This window comes from Gobio gobio, assembly GCF_949357685.1.
Source record: "Gobio gobio genome assembly, chromosome: 10".
Classification (NCBI taxonomy): Eukaryota; Metazoa; Chordata; class Actinopteri; order Cypriniformes; family Gobionidae; genus Gobio; species Gobio gobio.
The window spans coordinates 48412767-48428349 of NC_137116.1; the positions used below are offsets into that span (position 1 = coordinate 48412767).

Here is a 15583-nt window from a genome sequence, read left to right on the forward strand (position 1 = left end):
AACAGAGGGCGTGGTTTGTTTTTTCCTCCCTGTGACCTGATTGGATATAGAAACGTAGGCGTTTCATTCAGAAAACGCACCTCCTCGCCATCTTTGTTTATTAGCTCGCGGGCAGCAGACTGTCAGTTGGATGGGCGTGTTTAATGATGGCATGTCGGTGTCGAAGCCCAAGCCGTCAAACAGACGTCATCAAAAAAGGCCTACCAATGTAGAGGGGAGGAGCATTTTCAGAATTTTTGGATGCGGATTGACTTGCACGTAGGGATGAAACGATTACCGGTTTCACGATAAACCACGATAAAATTTAGTGACGGTTAGTAATATCGTATAAAATTTTATTATGATTAAAACCGCGTGTGATTATCACGGTTGTGAAAACTCGCGGTAAATCTTGTCCAGTCAGCGTCAGTCTGGCGCAGACGCAGCGCTGTTTTCTGAATGAGAAGAAGTGGCAGAAGGCAGTGACAGCACTCGGGGGATTGTTCAGACTCTAAAAGGACCAAATCTGAGGCGTGGTCATATTTTGGCTTTTACAAAAGTCCTGAGGGAAACTTAATCTAAGATGGTCACCCTGTCTGCAAACATGCCAGAAGAAAGTCGCTGTAATAGGGAAAACACTTCAAAACTACGAACGCAAGGCAAGTGGACTTTGACCTCAATACCAAACCTACGTCTGGGAAATAATAACGTGAAGCGAACGAACAAATTCAGACAAGACTAGGGTGACATTTAAGGGATAATAATCAGGGCTTGACATTAACAACCGCCATTTGCGAGTGTAACGTTATTTCGGCTGCACACTAGCCACTCTGGCTGTTGAACTTATAATAGTCTTCTCAAAAGCCATCTGTTATAATCGCGTTGCGCATTATAAGCACTTACACGTGTTTATATTGAGTTTATGAATGCAATATCTCATAATCAGAGGCGTTCAGATTAGCGGAGTTTTGTTCAGAGCGCGCGCCGCTCTCTCACGCTGAAATCTGCACTCAAAGCAGAGATAAACGTGAGCTTTACGCAGGAGATTCATTCATCATACAGTGGATGACTGTTTTTGTTCTATTTCAGCAGCGAAAATGGTTTAAAAAAAACACAGCAGAACCATCTGATATGACTGGCATAACGCAGGCGAATTTAGGGACCGTCTCTAAAGTTACATACAACATTGGTAACGTTATACACGTTTCAAACTTCAATAGCATTTGAAGAGAATGACAGTCATAAAAAGACTGTAAAGTGCTCATCTAGGTGTCAGGTATGATGCACACATTTTGATATTTAATAAAATAAACTGTCAAATCATATGGAAATATGGATATGCATTATTTCACTAGGATACTGTTTGGGCTCTAACTCAAAATATGCTAGATTTAAATGTGTCTGATAGAACACTGATGAGAATATTGCTTGGGAATATATTTACAGTGATAATATTAGAGAATATATTTACGACAAATTATTATTATTTATGTGTTATGCGTTGCTATTGATGACGGCCATTAAGGAAGGAAATCCCACAGAATCTAGCTTAAAGCTACACTGTGTAACTTTTTTAGTCTATTCTTAGCTAAAAACACTTAGTTCTTTGAAAATTATATGTGCTCATTAATGTATATTTACTTCTTTCAAGTAATAAAGTATTCTCGTAAGTTTATAATATGCCATTGAAAATACATAAGGTAATGGGATCTAACGGTGGTCGCCATGTTGCCCCTCCATCTTGAAAGTACATTAGCCAAAGAGGGACATACCCGTAAATTCAAGCTTCGCCTTTTGCGTTTCACTCGATGGCACTGTACAAAATTCTCTGCCTCGCGCATGTGCGCGTCAACTTGTTCAGACTTGTCTGGTGCATGTGCAGAGAGTTTTCATCTCAGCTGCGTCCAGTAACAGAGTTATACGGAGTTTTCCTGGCTTGTTTATTCCTCAAAAGTCTGTTTTTCCTTGTGTGGTATTTCTGTGCGTTAATAACTCCGTAAGTAATAATAGTTATTGTCATTGTAACGTTAGATGTGTTTCAGAGTGTGTCATCGCGTAATTCAGTTGATGTCACCTCAGAAGTATTTTTGTGTCAACATACAATAGCGTAATGCTCACCTATTTGAATAATCATTCAGTTATTTTGTTATCAACAATGTTTATTCGTTTTTAGAAAATATTTGCTTGTAATGTATGTTGACGGAAATATGTATCAGGTCTGATCGGCATTTTAACAATTGTTATACAGAGCGCACTGCAGTGCTAACGTTAAAGCTGCGCACACACTTTTGTAACCGGACACCGCTTGTTAGCAGCGGCAGCGGCAGCTCCGCTCCTTTTAATGCAGCTGCATTTAGCGCCTATATATGGTACAATAAGCTCTGGTTTACGGTTACATTATACAAATGTAACTTATAAGTATACTTATACAGTTCTTAACTGTGTATGTATATTTACCATCCTTATTTGTTCTCTCACAGAAACCACATTTATGTACATATCCACGCAAACCTGTTTATGCCTTGCAATTGGATGACTGAATAAACATTACTATCATCAAAGTTCACTCTGGATTAGCTGCAGTTCTTTCTAGCCGAATAATTAGGCCAGTTGAGTTCCAACCATCCCACTGCGCACAGAATATCCCACAGGCACCGTGTCGAATGTGGACAAGGTCGAACTGGAAGCCATATTAATCTTGGACTAATTCGGCCACCGTAGGAGTTGAAACGAAATCGGAATTGAGAAGAACAGAAACTAAAATTCACTGGATGGTCATATACCTTTTAACCGCTAGATGGGGGAAAATATCACACAGTGTAGCTTTAAAAAAGTGCTTAGAGCTGCTTTAGTTATTTGTTGTTTGTTGAATTTCAAATATAAAACTTGTTGAAATGTTTTAAGTGTGTGCATCTGTTCTTTTTGAACACTTTCATTTCGTTTGAACAAAACCGTGATAATATTGATAACCGTGATAATTTGGGTCTCTATAATCGTGATGTTAAATTTCCATACCGTTTCATCCCTACTTGCACGGATGGATTGTTCACCACAAAACTAGCAATTTGCGCTAACAAAGTAAATATGGTCAATTTTGACTTCACGAGGAGTTTAAACAGTTCCAACATTGATGATAATAAGAAACATTTCTTGAGCACCAAATCAGTATATTAGAATGATTTCTTAATGATCATGTGACACTGAAGACTGAAAATTCAGCTTTGCTGTCATATAAATAAGTTACATTTTAAAATATGTTAAACTAGAATGATATTTAATATATTTAAAAGTATAGTAAAACGGTTCTTTTAAATTTGATTTAATAAATGCAGACCTGGTGAGCATAAGACTTTTTTTTTTCAAAAGCACAATTCCAAATATTTGATGGCTGTTTATATTTGTGTGTGTGTAGTAACCTCACGTCATCTCTTTTGTCTACAGGCCCTGTCCCCCGTTCCAGCTCTGATCCTCGTCTTGAGCATAGCCGGCGTTCAAGGCCCAGCAGTGTGGAAAGACCTCGCAATCATGTTCTTCGGGATGAGCCAGCTGGACCCTCCAGATCTGCAGGGGATAATAGAAGAAAGTCTCCCAGCACAGACCTCCTCTCAGCTGACATCCGTGGCATCCTAGATGACCTGCAATTGGAGGAGGGCATCAGCAGAAGGGTGGCAGAGTCCAGCTCCAGAGTTCGTGCCTCGACCCGAGCTTCCCGCAGTGCCAGCCCTGCCAAGACTACCAAGAAAGCAGAGCCTCTTGAGCAGCATGTGCTAAAGAAACGGCACTATGACGCAGAAGCTGTGCGACTGTATATTGTTCAAAAGCAGGAAGAACGGAAAAAACGACAAGCGGAGGAGAGGAGGGCTCAGAGAGAGGAGGAAGAAAACAAGACTAAACGCCTACAGGAGCTCTACAGGAGACAACGTTCAGGGGCCGCCAAAGGCCCAGTCGCACCTGAAGCTCCAATAAAGAAGCGGCTCCAGGAAACCTACACCAAACTGTTGCTGGAACAGACTCAGCTCAGAGGAGAGATCAATGGTGCAGACATAACAAATATAAGCCAGCAGGTAAACCTTTTTTCAGTTAAACAGTGTTGAATTTGGCTTCTTGAATATTATATATTATAGTATACATTTTTTATCAAGTAAATGCAGCCTTTGTGAGCATAATACTTTCTGCCCCTGAACATTTAATTTCAGTCATTTTAGTTAAAAAGTTCAGTCAGTTAAAAGTCTCTTTTGCTGTCTTTGTATTAGGCTATTCAACTAAATATCATGTTTCTATTAACCATTGGACACCCTGGTGTCTAGACATTGGCAAAATCCATATTGATTGGCCACTATTGTAAGTGTTTTTGTTGTAACATTGCAGTCGAGACCAGTGTACCAGCCGTCTGGAGAGTCTGATAAAGAAAACAAAAGACATGATCGACCGCAAAGTGCCACCTCCAGCAGTGATCTGTCCCTTACGGAGCAACGGCAGCCTCCTTTCTCTAGGTAAAACACACACACAGAATCCCATCCCATTACATCATCTGTGTCTTAATGTAATTTTTGTTGTTCCAGCTAGAAACCCCTAAAATTATTAGCTGTTGTTTCCTCCAAAGAACTTCCTTTTTTTGGTGTTTATCTGTTCTAAGCGCTGAACAGATTAATAAAATATCCGCTTTCCCTAAATGGGAAGTCATTTGTATTCCCTTACAATGACGACATGCTCTTATTTCAAGTAGTTCTGTAAGAACAGATTAATCCGTCAGCTCAGTGCTTAGTGAGAAGTGTTTGTTGCTAGCCTGTTCCGGTTTCTATGGCCACCTTTAAGTGCATGTAGTTGGTGGCGTCTGCTGCATATTAAGTTTCTGGACACTGGGACATTCCTAAAAATGGACTTCCTAAACTAAATTAATTATTTTGGTGAGATTACATGATGATATTCTTTATGCAGGATTTACATTTTTAAATATTTATCCATTTTCATGTTTTTTTTTTTTCATATATTTTCTGTGTTTTCATTAGTGGCAGTCTTTTTTTTTTAGGTCATACAGTCATTATACTTCAATAATCTGTTGTTTTGTGTTGTTTCTGTAGGAATGATTTGGGATTTGCAGGGTCACCCTGGCTTCAATCCGACCAGCGTAGTCCTGCTCTGAGGGTCAGCAGCTCTTTACCGCCCCCTTCTGGTCATATCTTCTCTCAGCTGTTAGAACTTGATCCAGAACCTTCACTACCTAACAGAGAGTCCCGAACTGCACATGCGTCATTGCCCTCAGCCACAGGCCGCAAAATGAGCCGTATTGAGGCTCTTAAGGCCACCGCTGCCTCTCTCTCCAGCCGTATTGAAAGCGAGGCACGTAAGCTAGCTGGTTCTGGAATAAACTACGGTTGCAGCAGGGATACAGGCACAGGTCTTTTAATCCCTACCGATGACCGCTGGGCTAAACCTGTCAGTCCGCCAGTCAGAGAGAATCCCACAGATTCTGATGACTTGGTCGAGAGGATTCAAAGACTGCTTGCTGCCGGTCAGAGCACCTATGATGAGGCCCTACCAGGTGTGGGCAACCTGCACAGCTTTAGGGAGAGGATGGAGACTGGGAACAAACAAACACCTACGGCCTCCGGCCTCCCATCTAGAAACGTACGCAAAACCCCTTCTCCTCCGAAGCCTGTTACTCAGGAAGCTGAACTGGACTCCAGTGGAGGTTCTATCAGCGAGGGTCCCCTCAGTGAGGGCAGTATGTCTGACGAAGACCTGCAAGAGCTGCCCAAATCCAGACTGAGAAACACAGGATACAGTGCAGCCCATTTGAATGGAGACAGTTTGAACCCAATTTCACGCTTTCAGAAAGAGGCAGAGAAGCACTTGCCCTTTAGTTCAGCAAGTCTGGTACAAGGAGGAAGCAATGGACCTTGGGAAGAACTGGCCAAGGGAAGTCCAAACAGTGTTATTAATATATTTACAAAGAACATGAGTTATGGCAAAGGTGAGAACTTTAAAAACATTTGACCTGTGTTAACATTGAACTCATTCGATCTGATATGTACACGATTGTCACATTATGTATATATATATAATGCATTTATATGACCTTTCAAAAGTTTGGGATCGGTAAGGTTATTAAGTTTTTGATAAGTCTTTTCTCACCAATGTTGCCGTAAAATACTGTAAAAATGGAAATAATGTGAAATATTATTACAGTTTAAAATGACTGCATTCTATTTCAATATACATTGAAATGTAATTTATTCCTGTGATGGCAAAGCTGAATTTTACTCCAGTATTCAGTCACATGAGCCTTCAGAAATCATTGATATACTGATTTGGTGCTCAAGAAACATTTCCTATTATTGATGTTGAAAGCAGTTGTGCTGCTTAATATTTAATGTCACTTTTGATCAACTGAATGCATCCTTGCTGAATAACAGTATTGATTTCTTTAAAAAATTCTGTAAAATCTTAGACTCCCAAGCTTTTGAATGGTAGTGTATAGTTTCATTGCAATTTTTTTTTTTTTTGTGTAGCATTTGAAGAGAGGGGAGGTAAGAGTTCTCCGGCTCTCCGCTCTGTTCTGTCCGGTGCCAGCTCATTGGATGGAATGGTCTATGAGGATGACTTTGTTTCCTCGCGTGACAGTTGCCAATCAGCATCAAAGAGAAGTCCCAATGGGCTCAGGTAAAACAAAATTATTTTAATGCTCACTAGACCACTACCTTGTATATTCAAATTGATACATAAATGGATGAAGAGTGTGAAATTAACCATTTTTAGTAATCAGCCTGCAGAGGGCAGTGTTGCTCTATCATACCATCCCTTCCTCACAAGCTCCATGTAGAATCATAATATGGTATACTGTCCATATCTGTGTGTATATAAGTTTAATATACTATCTGATGCCTTCTCTCCACAGTAATGGCCATGGTCAGTTTAGTCCTTTAGACGAGTTGCTAAGTGGGAGATCTGCATACAATATTCGAGCTGGAGAGAGATCTCAGCGTTCACCAGCTCTCACACCACTCTCCTCTCCGCACTCAGCCAGCTCAAGCAGCAAGAGAGGTCAGATATATTATAGAGGGCCACATCATGTGATCTTGAGTGTGATACAGTTTGAAATCTGTTTCTGTTCTCTGTGTACATTCCTATAGGGATTTCAGAAGTACTACTTAGGAACTAGTGTTTTTACAATATCAGGAGTACTGACTCATTTTCACTGATGTTGGTTTTGAACAGACATTTTTGTATCACGAATCATGATTAAAGTCCTAATTTTATTTCTGTGTACATCCATGCAGCCTCAGAAAGAAGCCTGCTGGAGGGACAGAGAAACACATCCTCTGCGGTTTCTGATCTCCCTGCTGAAGGTTTTAAGAAGAGTGGCTCAGAGAAAGCATCCAGTCGCAGCTCTCACAGGAGCGTGGACACAGACAGCACACTGGGGGGCATCTCGGTCCACTCCAACCATAGGTAGGGCCTGTTAAAGTCAGCGTGAAATGGAAGTTGCGATGGTCTTTTCTTCCAGATTGTGACAAAAATCCAAGTGAAAATGTATATGGCAGGACTTGATTTTTTTCTGTTGGGAATGGATTGGATCGGTGTGGTTTGCTATTGCCATGATCTCATGTGACTGACAGGTTGTCCCACCCTCACACCAGTAATGTCATTGCAAGGGGAAGTTATTTTAAGTAAAGAATATGTGGGCACATGAATTAAAAAAATTATGTGCACCGATACATCATTTATAATAAATGCTGCAATATTCCATAAAAAATAAGATTTGTCCATTTTTATTTTAATGGTGACTTTAAACACATATTCCCTGATATTCTGACCGCAAAGTTCTTTCATTCTTCGCTCTGTGGTCAAAAGAAGTATTATACTGTTTGCGAGCATTCTGTTGCCGCCCATGCTTATGTTTAGATGAATATTCAAATCTGTGCGGCTCCCTCAATAACAAAATAAACTAAAATAAATGACAGAAAAGAGCAGTTAAAGCCACACTGTGTAACTTTTTTAGTTTATTCTTAGCTAAAAACACTTAGTTCTTTCAAAAATATATGTTCTCATTAATGTATATTTACTTCTTTCAAGTAATAAAGTATTCTCGTAAGTTTATAATATAAATTAAGCTTTCCTGTAGCTCAAACAGTAGAGCATGGCGCTAGCGATGCCAAGGTCATGGGTTCGATTCCCAGGGAAAGCAAGAACTGACAAAATGTAAAAAATGTGTACCTTGAATGCAATGTAAGTCGCTTTGGATAAAAGCGTCTGCCAAATGCATAAATGTAAATGTAAATGTAATATGCCATTGAAAATACATACGGGTGAGGGGTTCGAATGCAGGTCGCCATGTTGCTCCTCCCATCTTGAAAGTACATTAGCGTAAATTCAAGCTTCGCCTTTCGCGTTTTAACACTCGATGGCACCGTGTCGAATGTGGACGAGGTTGAACTGGAAGCCATGTTAATCTTGGACTAAATCGGCCACCGTGGGAGTTAAAACGAAATCGGAATTGAGAGGAACAGAAACTAAAATTCACTGGATGGTCATATACATGTTCACCACTAGATGGGGGGAAATATCACACAGTGTAGCTTTAAAAAAAAGCTTAGGAATGTGGACATGTTTGCACCAACTTTGCAATTCGTCACTCCATTCAAGTTACATTTGTTTATATAGCTCTTTATTGCACAGAACAAAAAAGGTGTCATTGTCACAGAGTTATAATATAACTACAAAATTTTAATTACAACTTCCACTATAAAGTAGTTCTCTGCTGTGTTCATGACTTGTCTCACCTCACCCGACTCGTGGAAATCTTCTCTGGTTAATTTCTTATGTCAAAGGTGGAGCCCCAGAGCACACACACCTATTATGTAATTGTCATGGACCAGTGGCAGTTCGAAGGTGTTTACTAGCCACACACAGCTTTCTGAAAAGTTTGCTTTGTTGAGCTGTTACACACTCCCAAAACAAACTCCAAATGAACTTCGTTTTGGCCAGATTTTGTTTGAAACGAATCACACCAATCATATATCAGGACCTTTAGGGATTTCCTGTTGCTCAGCTGGCATTGATAAAATGTATACCTTGAGGATACCATAGTTTGAGTAAAAGTTGGCAAAGTTGAAGTCTGTTGTATTCATTTGCTAGTCCAGTCATCTTTCATTGCCATTCTGCTATTCTGCAAGTTACCGGACATGAACTCTGACATTTTGAGCACAGACCGGAAATATCTTTAAATGCAATATCCTTGCTGTTTCTGTTTATCATAATTATTAGAGCCCAGTGGAGCCAGTGTCAATATTAGTGCTGCTAAATGTCAGGTGTAGGGTAGAAGTGTTCGGCCTGCTGTAGCCCTTCTGAAAACGAGGCGGGAGGCAATGTGCAGGCACACACTGGCTCTTTTGTTCAGCCGGTTATCTGCGCTGCAGGTCAGGCTCATTGCCAAGCAGATTTTTCCCTGTGGTGTGACATTCGAACCTCCCTGTGGCATTTGTTAAAGCCTGTGAGTCAGATTCCCCTCATGTCTTCCTGTCTTTTCAGCATTCAGGCCATATCCTCCAGAGATGTGGTCTCTGGATGGGTTTATCCAGCAGCTGGATTAATTTAAGTTACTTCTCCCATCATCAGCACACTTCTGACATAATTTCCATCCACAGTAGCACAAAAATCCTTATTGTTCAGTGTTGTTGGACTATAGGAGGTTTTGGTGGTCATTGTTTAGTGCTGTGCACAATTCAGCTCAAGATGTTTACCTTTTAAAGCCAGGGACACACCAAGCCAGCGATCGATTTTTGAGCATCGGCCGACTTGTTTTTTTACAGCGTCAGGTTTTTTTTGGCTAATTTAGCATGTAGATTCAGCATCGGGCCGTCGGAGAGAGAGAGAATTCTGATTGGCTGTTCAGTTTAGTGAATTAGTCAGTGCACGAAAATAATAGCAAAACAGCGAGCAAAGAACACTTATTTTAATCTTACCGGAGTATTCCTGGAGGAATATTTTAAGAATTAAATGAGTGCTAGCTGACAGTCGCCTGTAGTCCTTTTGGTGTGTTCAAGCTCAGCTTTTTGCCCATTAGCGCTAGTTCTTTGGCGTCTGTTTGGTGTGTCCCTTCCCTTCCTTTAGATTATCTTTTAATTCAAATATCTTGTTCTAATCTAAGCTAAATTGTTCTGTTTGTTGAATTTTTTTAAAATATAAGAAACATTTAATAAAATGTATTGATGTGTTAAGAATACTTTTTATTATTCTCAATAAATAATAATTAAGTATATGAATTTTATATTTATTTTCCTCTCCTTGTTTTTTTTTTCCCATTAGTCATTTTGGCTCTGAAGGAAAGAAATCTCCCCGAAGCCCTGGTATGACTCCTGCCGCTGGTTCTCCAGCCAGCTCTCGTTCTTCCCGGTTGTCTCCAGGTGACCGTATCCCAATCAGAGAATCTGCCCAAGGGTCGGGCTCCCCTCACACAGCTCTTCCCAGTTCGTCGTCCTCATCCTCTTCAGCTGCCAGGGCTAAATCCAACCCCTCCCCCCACACTCAAAGCCCAGGGAAAACCGAGCACAGGACTACAGGTAAACCGACTTTGTCTAGATTTTTGTAAGCAACTGCAATGCTGAAGAGGTCTCCTCTGATAATGAAGAATTTCAGTTCAGGGATGGAATTGGTTCACATAATCTGCTATGTGTCCCCAGGTTCAGCGGAGCTCCAGTTTGCTCCTGGGGTCCTGCAGCAACGCCTGTCTGCCGAGCTCAGTTACCTGGACGCGGTGGAAGAGTCAGTGCGACAGCTCAGTGATGTGGAGAGAGTGAGAGGCGTGTCTCTCGCTCAGCAAGAAACCGTCTCGCTTGCTCAGATTCTTAAGGTGAAGTTCTACATCTGACCTTTTGTGGTCATGTGACCATGTATTTGAGGATGACCTTTAACCTTTGACTCTTGCAGTCCCAGCAGCAGAGGCATGAACGTGACCTGTACCTACTGAGGATGAAGGCAGAGCAGGAAGCCCTCGAAACACAACGGCAGCTGGAAGAAAGCCGACAGAAAGCTGCACGGGTATTTACACCACATTATGATAATAGTTTAAGACCTTTGTTGAAGGCATTTCAGGTCAGAATTTGGTTTTAGTATAAAAAGCTGTTTGTATAATAACTTCATTAGATGAGGACTTTACATGTTAAAAAAGGTTAAAAATGTCAGCTTTTAGGTAAATGATTTGCAATGCACAGACATATTTTGTGACATGCTTGTGTTTGACTCCAGGCCCATGCAGAGCTGCAGGAGAATTTGCTCCAGTCTCAACAGCAGGTGTTAGGCGGTTTGCATGAGACCACAAACAAGATGATCACCCAACAAGCTGAGGCTGCACGCCACACAGCTGAAACGGCACGACACATTAAAGAGGTGGGATACATTTTGGGAAAACAATTCGCAGATGCATTGTGATTCTTTCTCAAATGATTCTGGAGTGACTCACTGAAATTCTAATTTAATATTTACATTTATTTACTAATAATAATGATTGTTAAGAAGAATAAACAGGACAAAAACAGTTCAGATAAAAGCAGGGTTATTAGAATTTAAAGGAAAATTTGAATTGGTAAATTAATAACTGGAAATAACTTTAAAATGAAATAAAAAATCAATTAAGCCTAATATATATATATATATATATATATATATATATATATATATATATATATATATATATATATATATATATATATATATATATATATATATAAACAATACTAAAATAAAAATGTATAGAAATTCTTTACTAACTTAAATTGAATGTACTACTAATACACACGTGTGGGTGTTTCTATGCTAGAAATAAAACCCTACATATGCACAACTGTTTTGAAACAAGATTACATGCTTATCATCTTAGTGTAAACTATACTCCCTTAAGGCACCGTGACTCTCTCTTTAAAGGCTGCTTGAAGAGTCAAAATTGTAGTTAACCATCTCTCTCTCTCTCTCTCTCTCCCTCTCTCCCCCTGTAGATGACTGAGCTGGCTCGTTCACAGATTGCGGGAGCACTAAGTGTTCCTGGACCCTCTAATACTACCCCTTATGACAAACAGAGACCGCACAACCACAGTTTGAAACAGCACCAGCCACACCCCCACACGGACAGGTAAATCTCTTGACATTTATCTTCCTATACCATGCATGCTTCAGCTTTGGAGCCAGATGGGGTTCTTCGTTAATAGAAACAATCCATTTCTAAATTTGTCTCATCGTTCCAAAAATGGGATCTTATGTGAAAGTTTAAATTTGCAAAAGTGCAGATGAGGTATGGGAGCCACGGCGGGGTATTTGGAACAATATGGAGATGAGTAAATCATGACAGCATTTTCGTTTTATCATTTTAACCGTGCTTTCACTTCGCATTTTCTAAAGTGGAAGATTTTTTCACATTTGTCTTATTAGTGATTGCGATCTATACTTCAGTACTGATGCTGTTTTGGGTCTTCTCCAGTAGCTGGAAGAGTGAGCTGTCTCCTGAGAGACATCAGAATCCGTCAGAGGTCGAGACGCCATCAGACAGCCTCTCCGAGTCCATCCCTTCCAGGAGACCCACCATCAGGTAACCCTGTGTACTTTTCATTTGAGATGATTTTTCTTTTACAGCACAAATTAATGGTTTTATAAGAACACAGAGTCCTTAAATGCTCCTTTCTGTCTCTATTTAAGTGGTGGTGGCAGCAGTAGCACCCAGTTGAGTCCACCTCGTTCTGATCAAAAGGAGAGGAGGACAGCAGGGAAAGACAGGAGCAGTAGTTCAGTGGAGGACCAGGCTCACACTGCTGCCGATGACTCCCTTTGCTCTGATAGTTTGCGCAGCCCACTTGAAGAGAAAGGTAAAGCTCACAATTTTGAGGACAAGCATTGTGAATAGTCTGTCCTGAGGAAATGTGAGTTGTTTTGACCACTTCCTGTCTATTCTTCCAATTAGCGGACAGTGCCTCCATCGCCACAGAGTACTCTGTGAAGTTTGATGACTCGATGACAGAGGATGACATTGAGGAAAGATCTTTCCGCTCTCTTTTACCATCCGAGGCCCACCGTCGCGAATCGCTGGACAGGAAGCCCAGTCCTCGCCCCGAGTCTGATGATGATCACAGCCATGACAGATCCAGCCCTAGAGTGAGCTCTAAGGTAATTTCATATCAGCTCTCCTCATGTCGCAGGTCTCTGACTCTAGTTTTGTTCAGTATGAACGGGCCTGTTGTGTTTCTTTCTGTTTGGTTGTCATAGTTAGAGTGTGTTTTTGTTTTCCTGGTGCGTTGATAAGAATCTCTGTATGTGATGGATAAGTGACTCAGCCCTTGTGTTTTTCCCCTACTCTGTTTCCATATCACACCATACACAGCAGGATGACAGCATGCCCTTCTCAAGCGGCCAGGACAACTTCTCCAAGTTCACCATGGACTTGGTGCGTCAGTACATGAAGGAGGAGGAAGTTCGCGCTCAGCATCAGAGTTCTCTGCTGCGTCTGCGTCAGAAGGCCCTCCGAGACAAAACCAAGACTGAACTGGCCTGGCTGGAACACCAAAAGAGGCAGGACAAACTTTCATTTTATGAGTTGACTTTCACTATCAGGACCACAAAATGTGAGAGGAGTGGTGTGACGCTCAATATTCCGCTCTATGCCAGTGTGCTCTGCTCAATCGCTCACGGCCCAATCGAACGCTTTACTGATGTACCACTCCTGCTCACTGGGAAAACGATGTTTACTCAAATCCTGCTCCCCATTAAAGTTCTCTGTACTATACGTCTTTCTGTTTGTAATGAATTTCTTGAATAAATGTCTCAATTACAGTAGGCCTATAGATACCAGTTATGATATATTTGTGGCTTTAAAGCAATATTTTATAAGGCTATAAATAAACATGACGTGACTTGACTGGATAGTGGCGAATTGCAGAGCTCGTACAAACATATCCATATCACTATGATCAGATGATTTCTTAACTATCGTTTTCTCACCGCTGCTATTTTTGTTGTTTTTGTTATTGAGAGGAAAGTGCACGACACACATTTACATATACATCTAAACGCTTCTATGTCGGGATGTTCGTTAACATAGAGCTGCAAAGGCATTTCATGCTTTTTTTTTTTTATCCATAAGCAAAAACCGAAATTCACTTTGCTTTAAGTATATCTTGCTAACTCTGTTTCTCCACACACCCTTTCAATTTCTTCCCCTTCATCATTCTTACTGTGCATTTAGGCTATGTATAAGGTTTGCAACTTCATTAAAATAATATTTGAAATCCATAACAATAGACCTATTTCACATATTCTCGTACCAGCATATCACAAAGAGCATTCTGGGATGAGCGAGCAGCCCTGAGCAGAGCAAGTGGAGCGGAATCTTCTGAAAGGCATTCTCTGCTCCGGAGGAAATGCTACTGCTCACATGCCCTTATCAGGATGTTAAAACAATCAGATGTTAAGAATTTGCTTTCCTGATAATTGCTCTGGTCTCACTGGGTGAGATGTCACAATTCATGCACATTATTAAAAAAGGTTTGTTTACATAAGCTTTCATCAAAACCTTTTCTGCCTCTGAAAATGACTTTTCATTTAACCAAGGCTGCACAGGTGGGGTGAAAATAATATTGGCTAATATTTTCGTGGCCTAATTTTATTAATATATATTTAGGATTAATTAAACAGGATTTCTTTACAAGTTGCATTTTGTTTTTTGGGGGGGCTAAATCTCATTGAAATAGAAACCCATACATTCAAAGACAGTATAAGTGTGAACTATAGTGACATGCTATTCATCATCTTTCCTTTCCACCAGGCGTCTCAGAGATAAAGGCGAGGATGATAAGATGCCACCTCTTCGTAAGAAACAGAGAGGCCTGATATTAAAGCTACAGCAGGAACAGGTAACATGTGGAACTATCTTGCAAATTAATTTATATCAAGATAAATATTCATCAATTGTTGAAGTACTCAAATACTAGTCCTCGTGTACGGCACAGAAATAAAAGCTAAAACTTTGCTGTGTTTTTCGTCCCACAGGCAGAGATTAAACGGCTACAGGAGGCAAATAAAGCAGCGAGGAGAGAAAGACAGCTTCTCCTCAAACAGCAGGAGGAGATTGAGAGAATGAGACACTCAACCCTCAAACTCAAAGAGCGACTCAAGAGTGCTGAGGACACAAAGCTGGTCAGTCTTCTGAAAGATAATTTTTTTTAATTCTTCTGAATAAAGACACAATGTACATTTCTCTGACTTTTTATTTATTTATTATTAAACATCTGCAGGAGTCACCTGTATCAGGTGTAGCAGAGGAGTCGGCTCCGCCCAGTGTGATAGTGACAGACGCAGAGACCCGTAGTCCCTCCCCCATGTCTGTGTCGGGCAGTGAAACCAGCAGCATCATGCAGAAATTGAAAAAGATGCGCTCTCACATGGACGAGAAGTAAATAAAACCTCACGCATGTTTCTTTCTGTCCTTCCATCTTATCCTTCTTCTGTCCTCTCAAGTGATGCATTGATTTGTGAAGAAGAAACTTTTTATCCATTTGATTAAAGTTTCATTAAAGTTTGATTAATATAAAGTTTTGCAGTGCAAACGTCTTCCAAGAAGGCC

The 15583-nt window shown here is 40.6% G+C and overlaps 1 protein-coding gene across 6 annotated transcripts in view; it reads left to right on the top strand.

The window, feature by feature from the left end:
* The window catches only part of cep350 (centrosomal protein 350), a 42428-nt gene that overhangs the window by 12878 nt on the left and 13967 nt on the right, over positions 1 to 15583 (top strand). For 3 of the 6 annotated variants that reach the window (XM_079827660.1, XM_079827664.1, XM_079827663.1), the window contains exons 11-28: positions 3421 to 4043; positions 4348 to 4472; positions 5061 to 5953; positions 6492 to 6642; positions 6878 to 7023; positions 7260 to 7431; positions 10288 to 10541; positions 10662 to 10831; positions 10909 to 11019; positions 11227 to 11367; positions 11973 to 12106; positions 12452 to 12559; positions 12667 to 12833; positions 12929 to 13131; positions 13346 to 13533; positions 14786 to 14873; positions 15010 to 15156; positions 15255 to 15412. In XM_079827660.1, coding sequence (XP_079683786.1) covers positions 3421 to 4043; positions 4348 to 4472; positions 5061 to 5953; positions 6492 to 6642; positions 6878 to 7023; positions 7260 to 7431; positions 10288 to 10541; positions 10662 to 10831; positions 10909 to 11019; positions 11227 to 11367; positions 11973 to 12106; positions 12452 to 12559; positions 12667 to 12833; positions 12929 to 13131; positions 13346 to 13533; positions 14786 to 14873; positions 15010 to 15156; positions 15255 to 15412 — 3979 coding nt within the window. The remainder of the gene's footprint in view (positions 1 to 3420; positions 4044 to 4347; positions 4473 to 5060; positions 5954 to 6491; positions 6643 to 6877; positions 7024 to 7259; positions 7432 to 10287; positions 10542 to 10661; positions 10832 to 10908; positions 11020 to 11226; positions 11368 to 11972; positions 12107 to 12451; positions 12560 to 12666; positions 12834 to 12928; positions 13132 to 13345; positions 13534 to 14785; positions 14874 to 15009; positions 15157 to 15254; positions 15413 to 15583) is intronic. The other 3 variants (XM_079827661.1, XM_079827665.1, XM_079827662.1) reach the window with 2 other exon arrangements.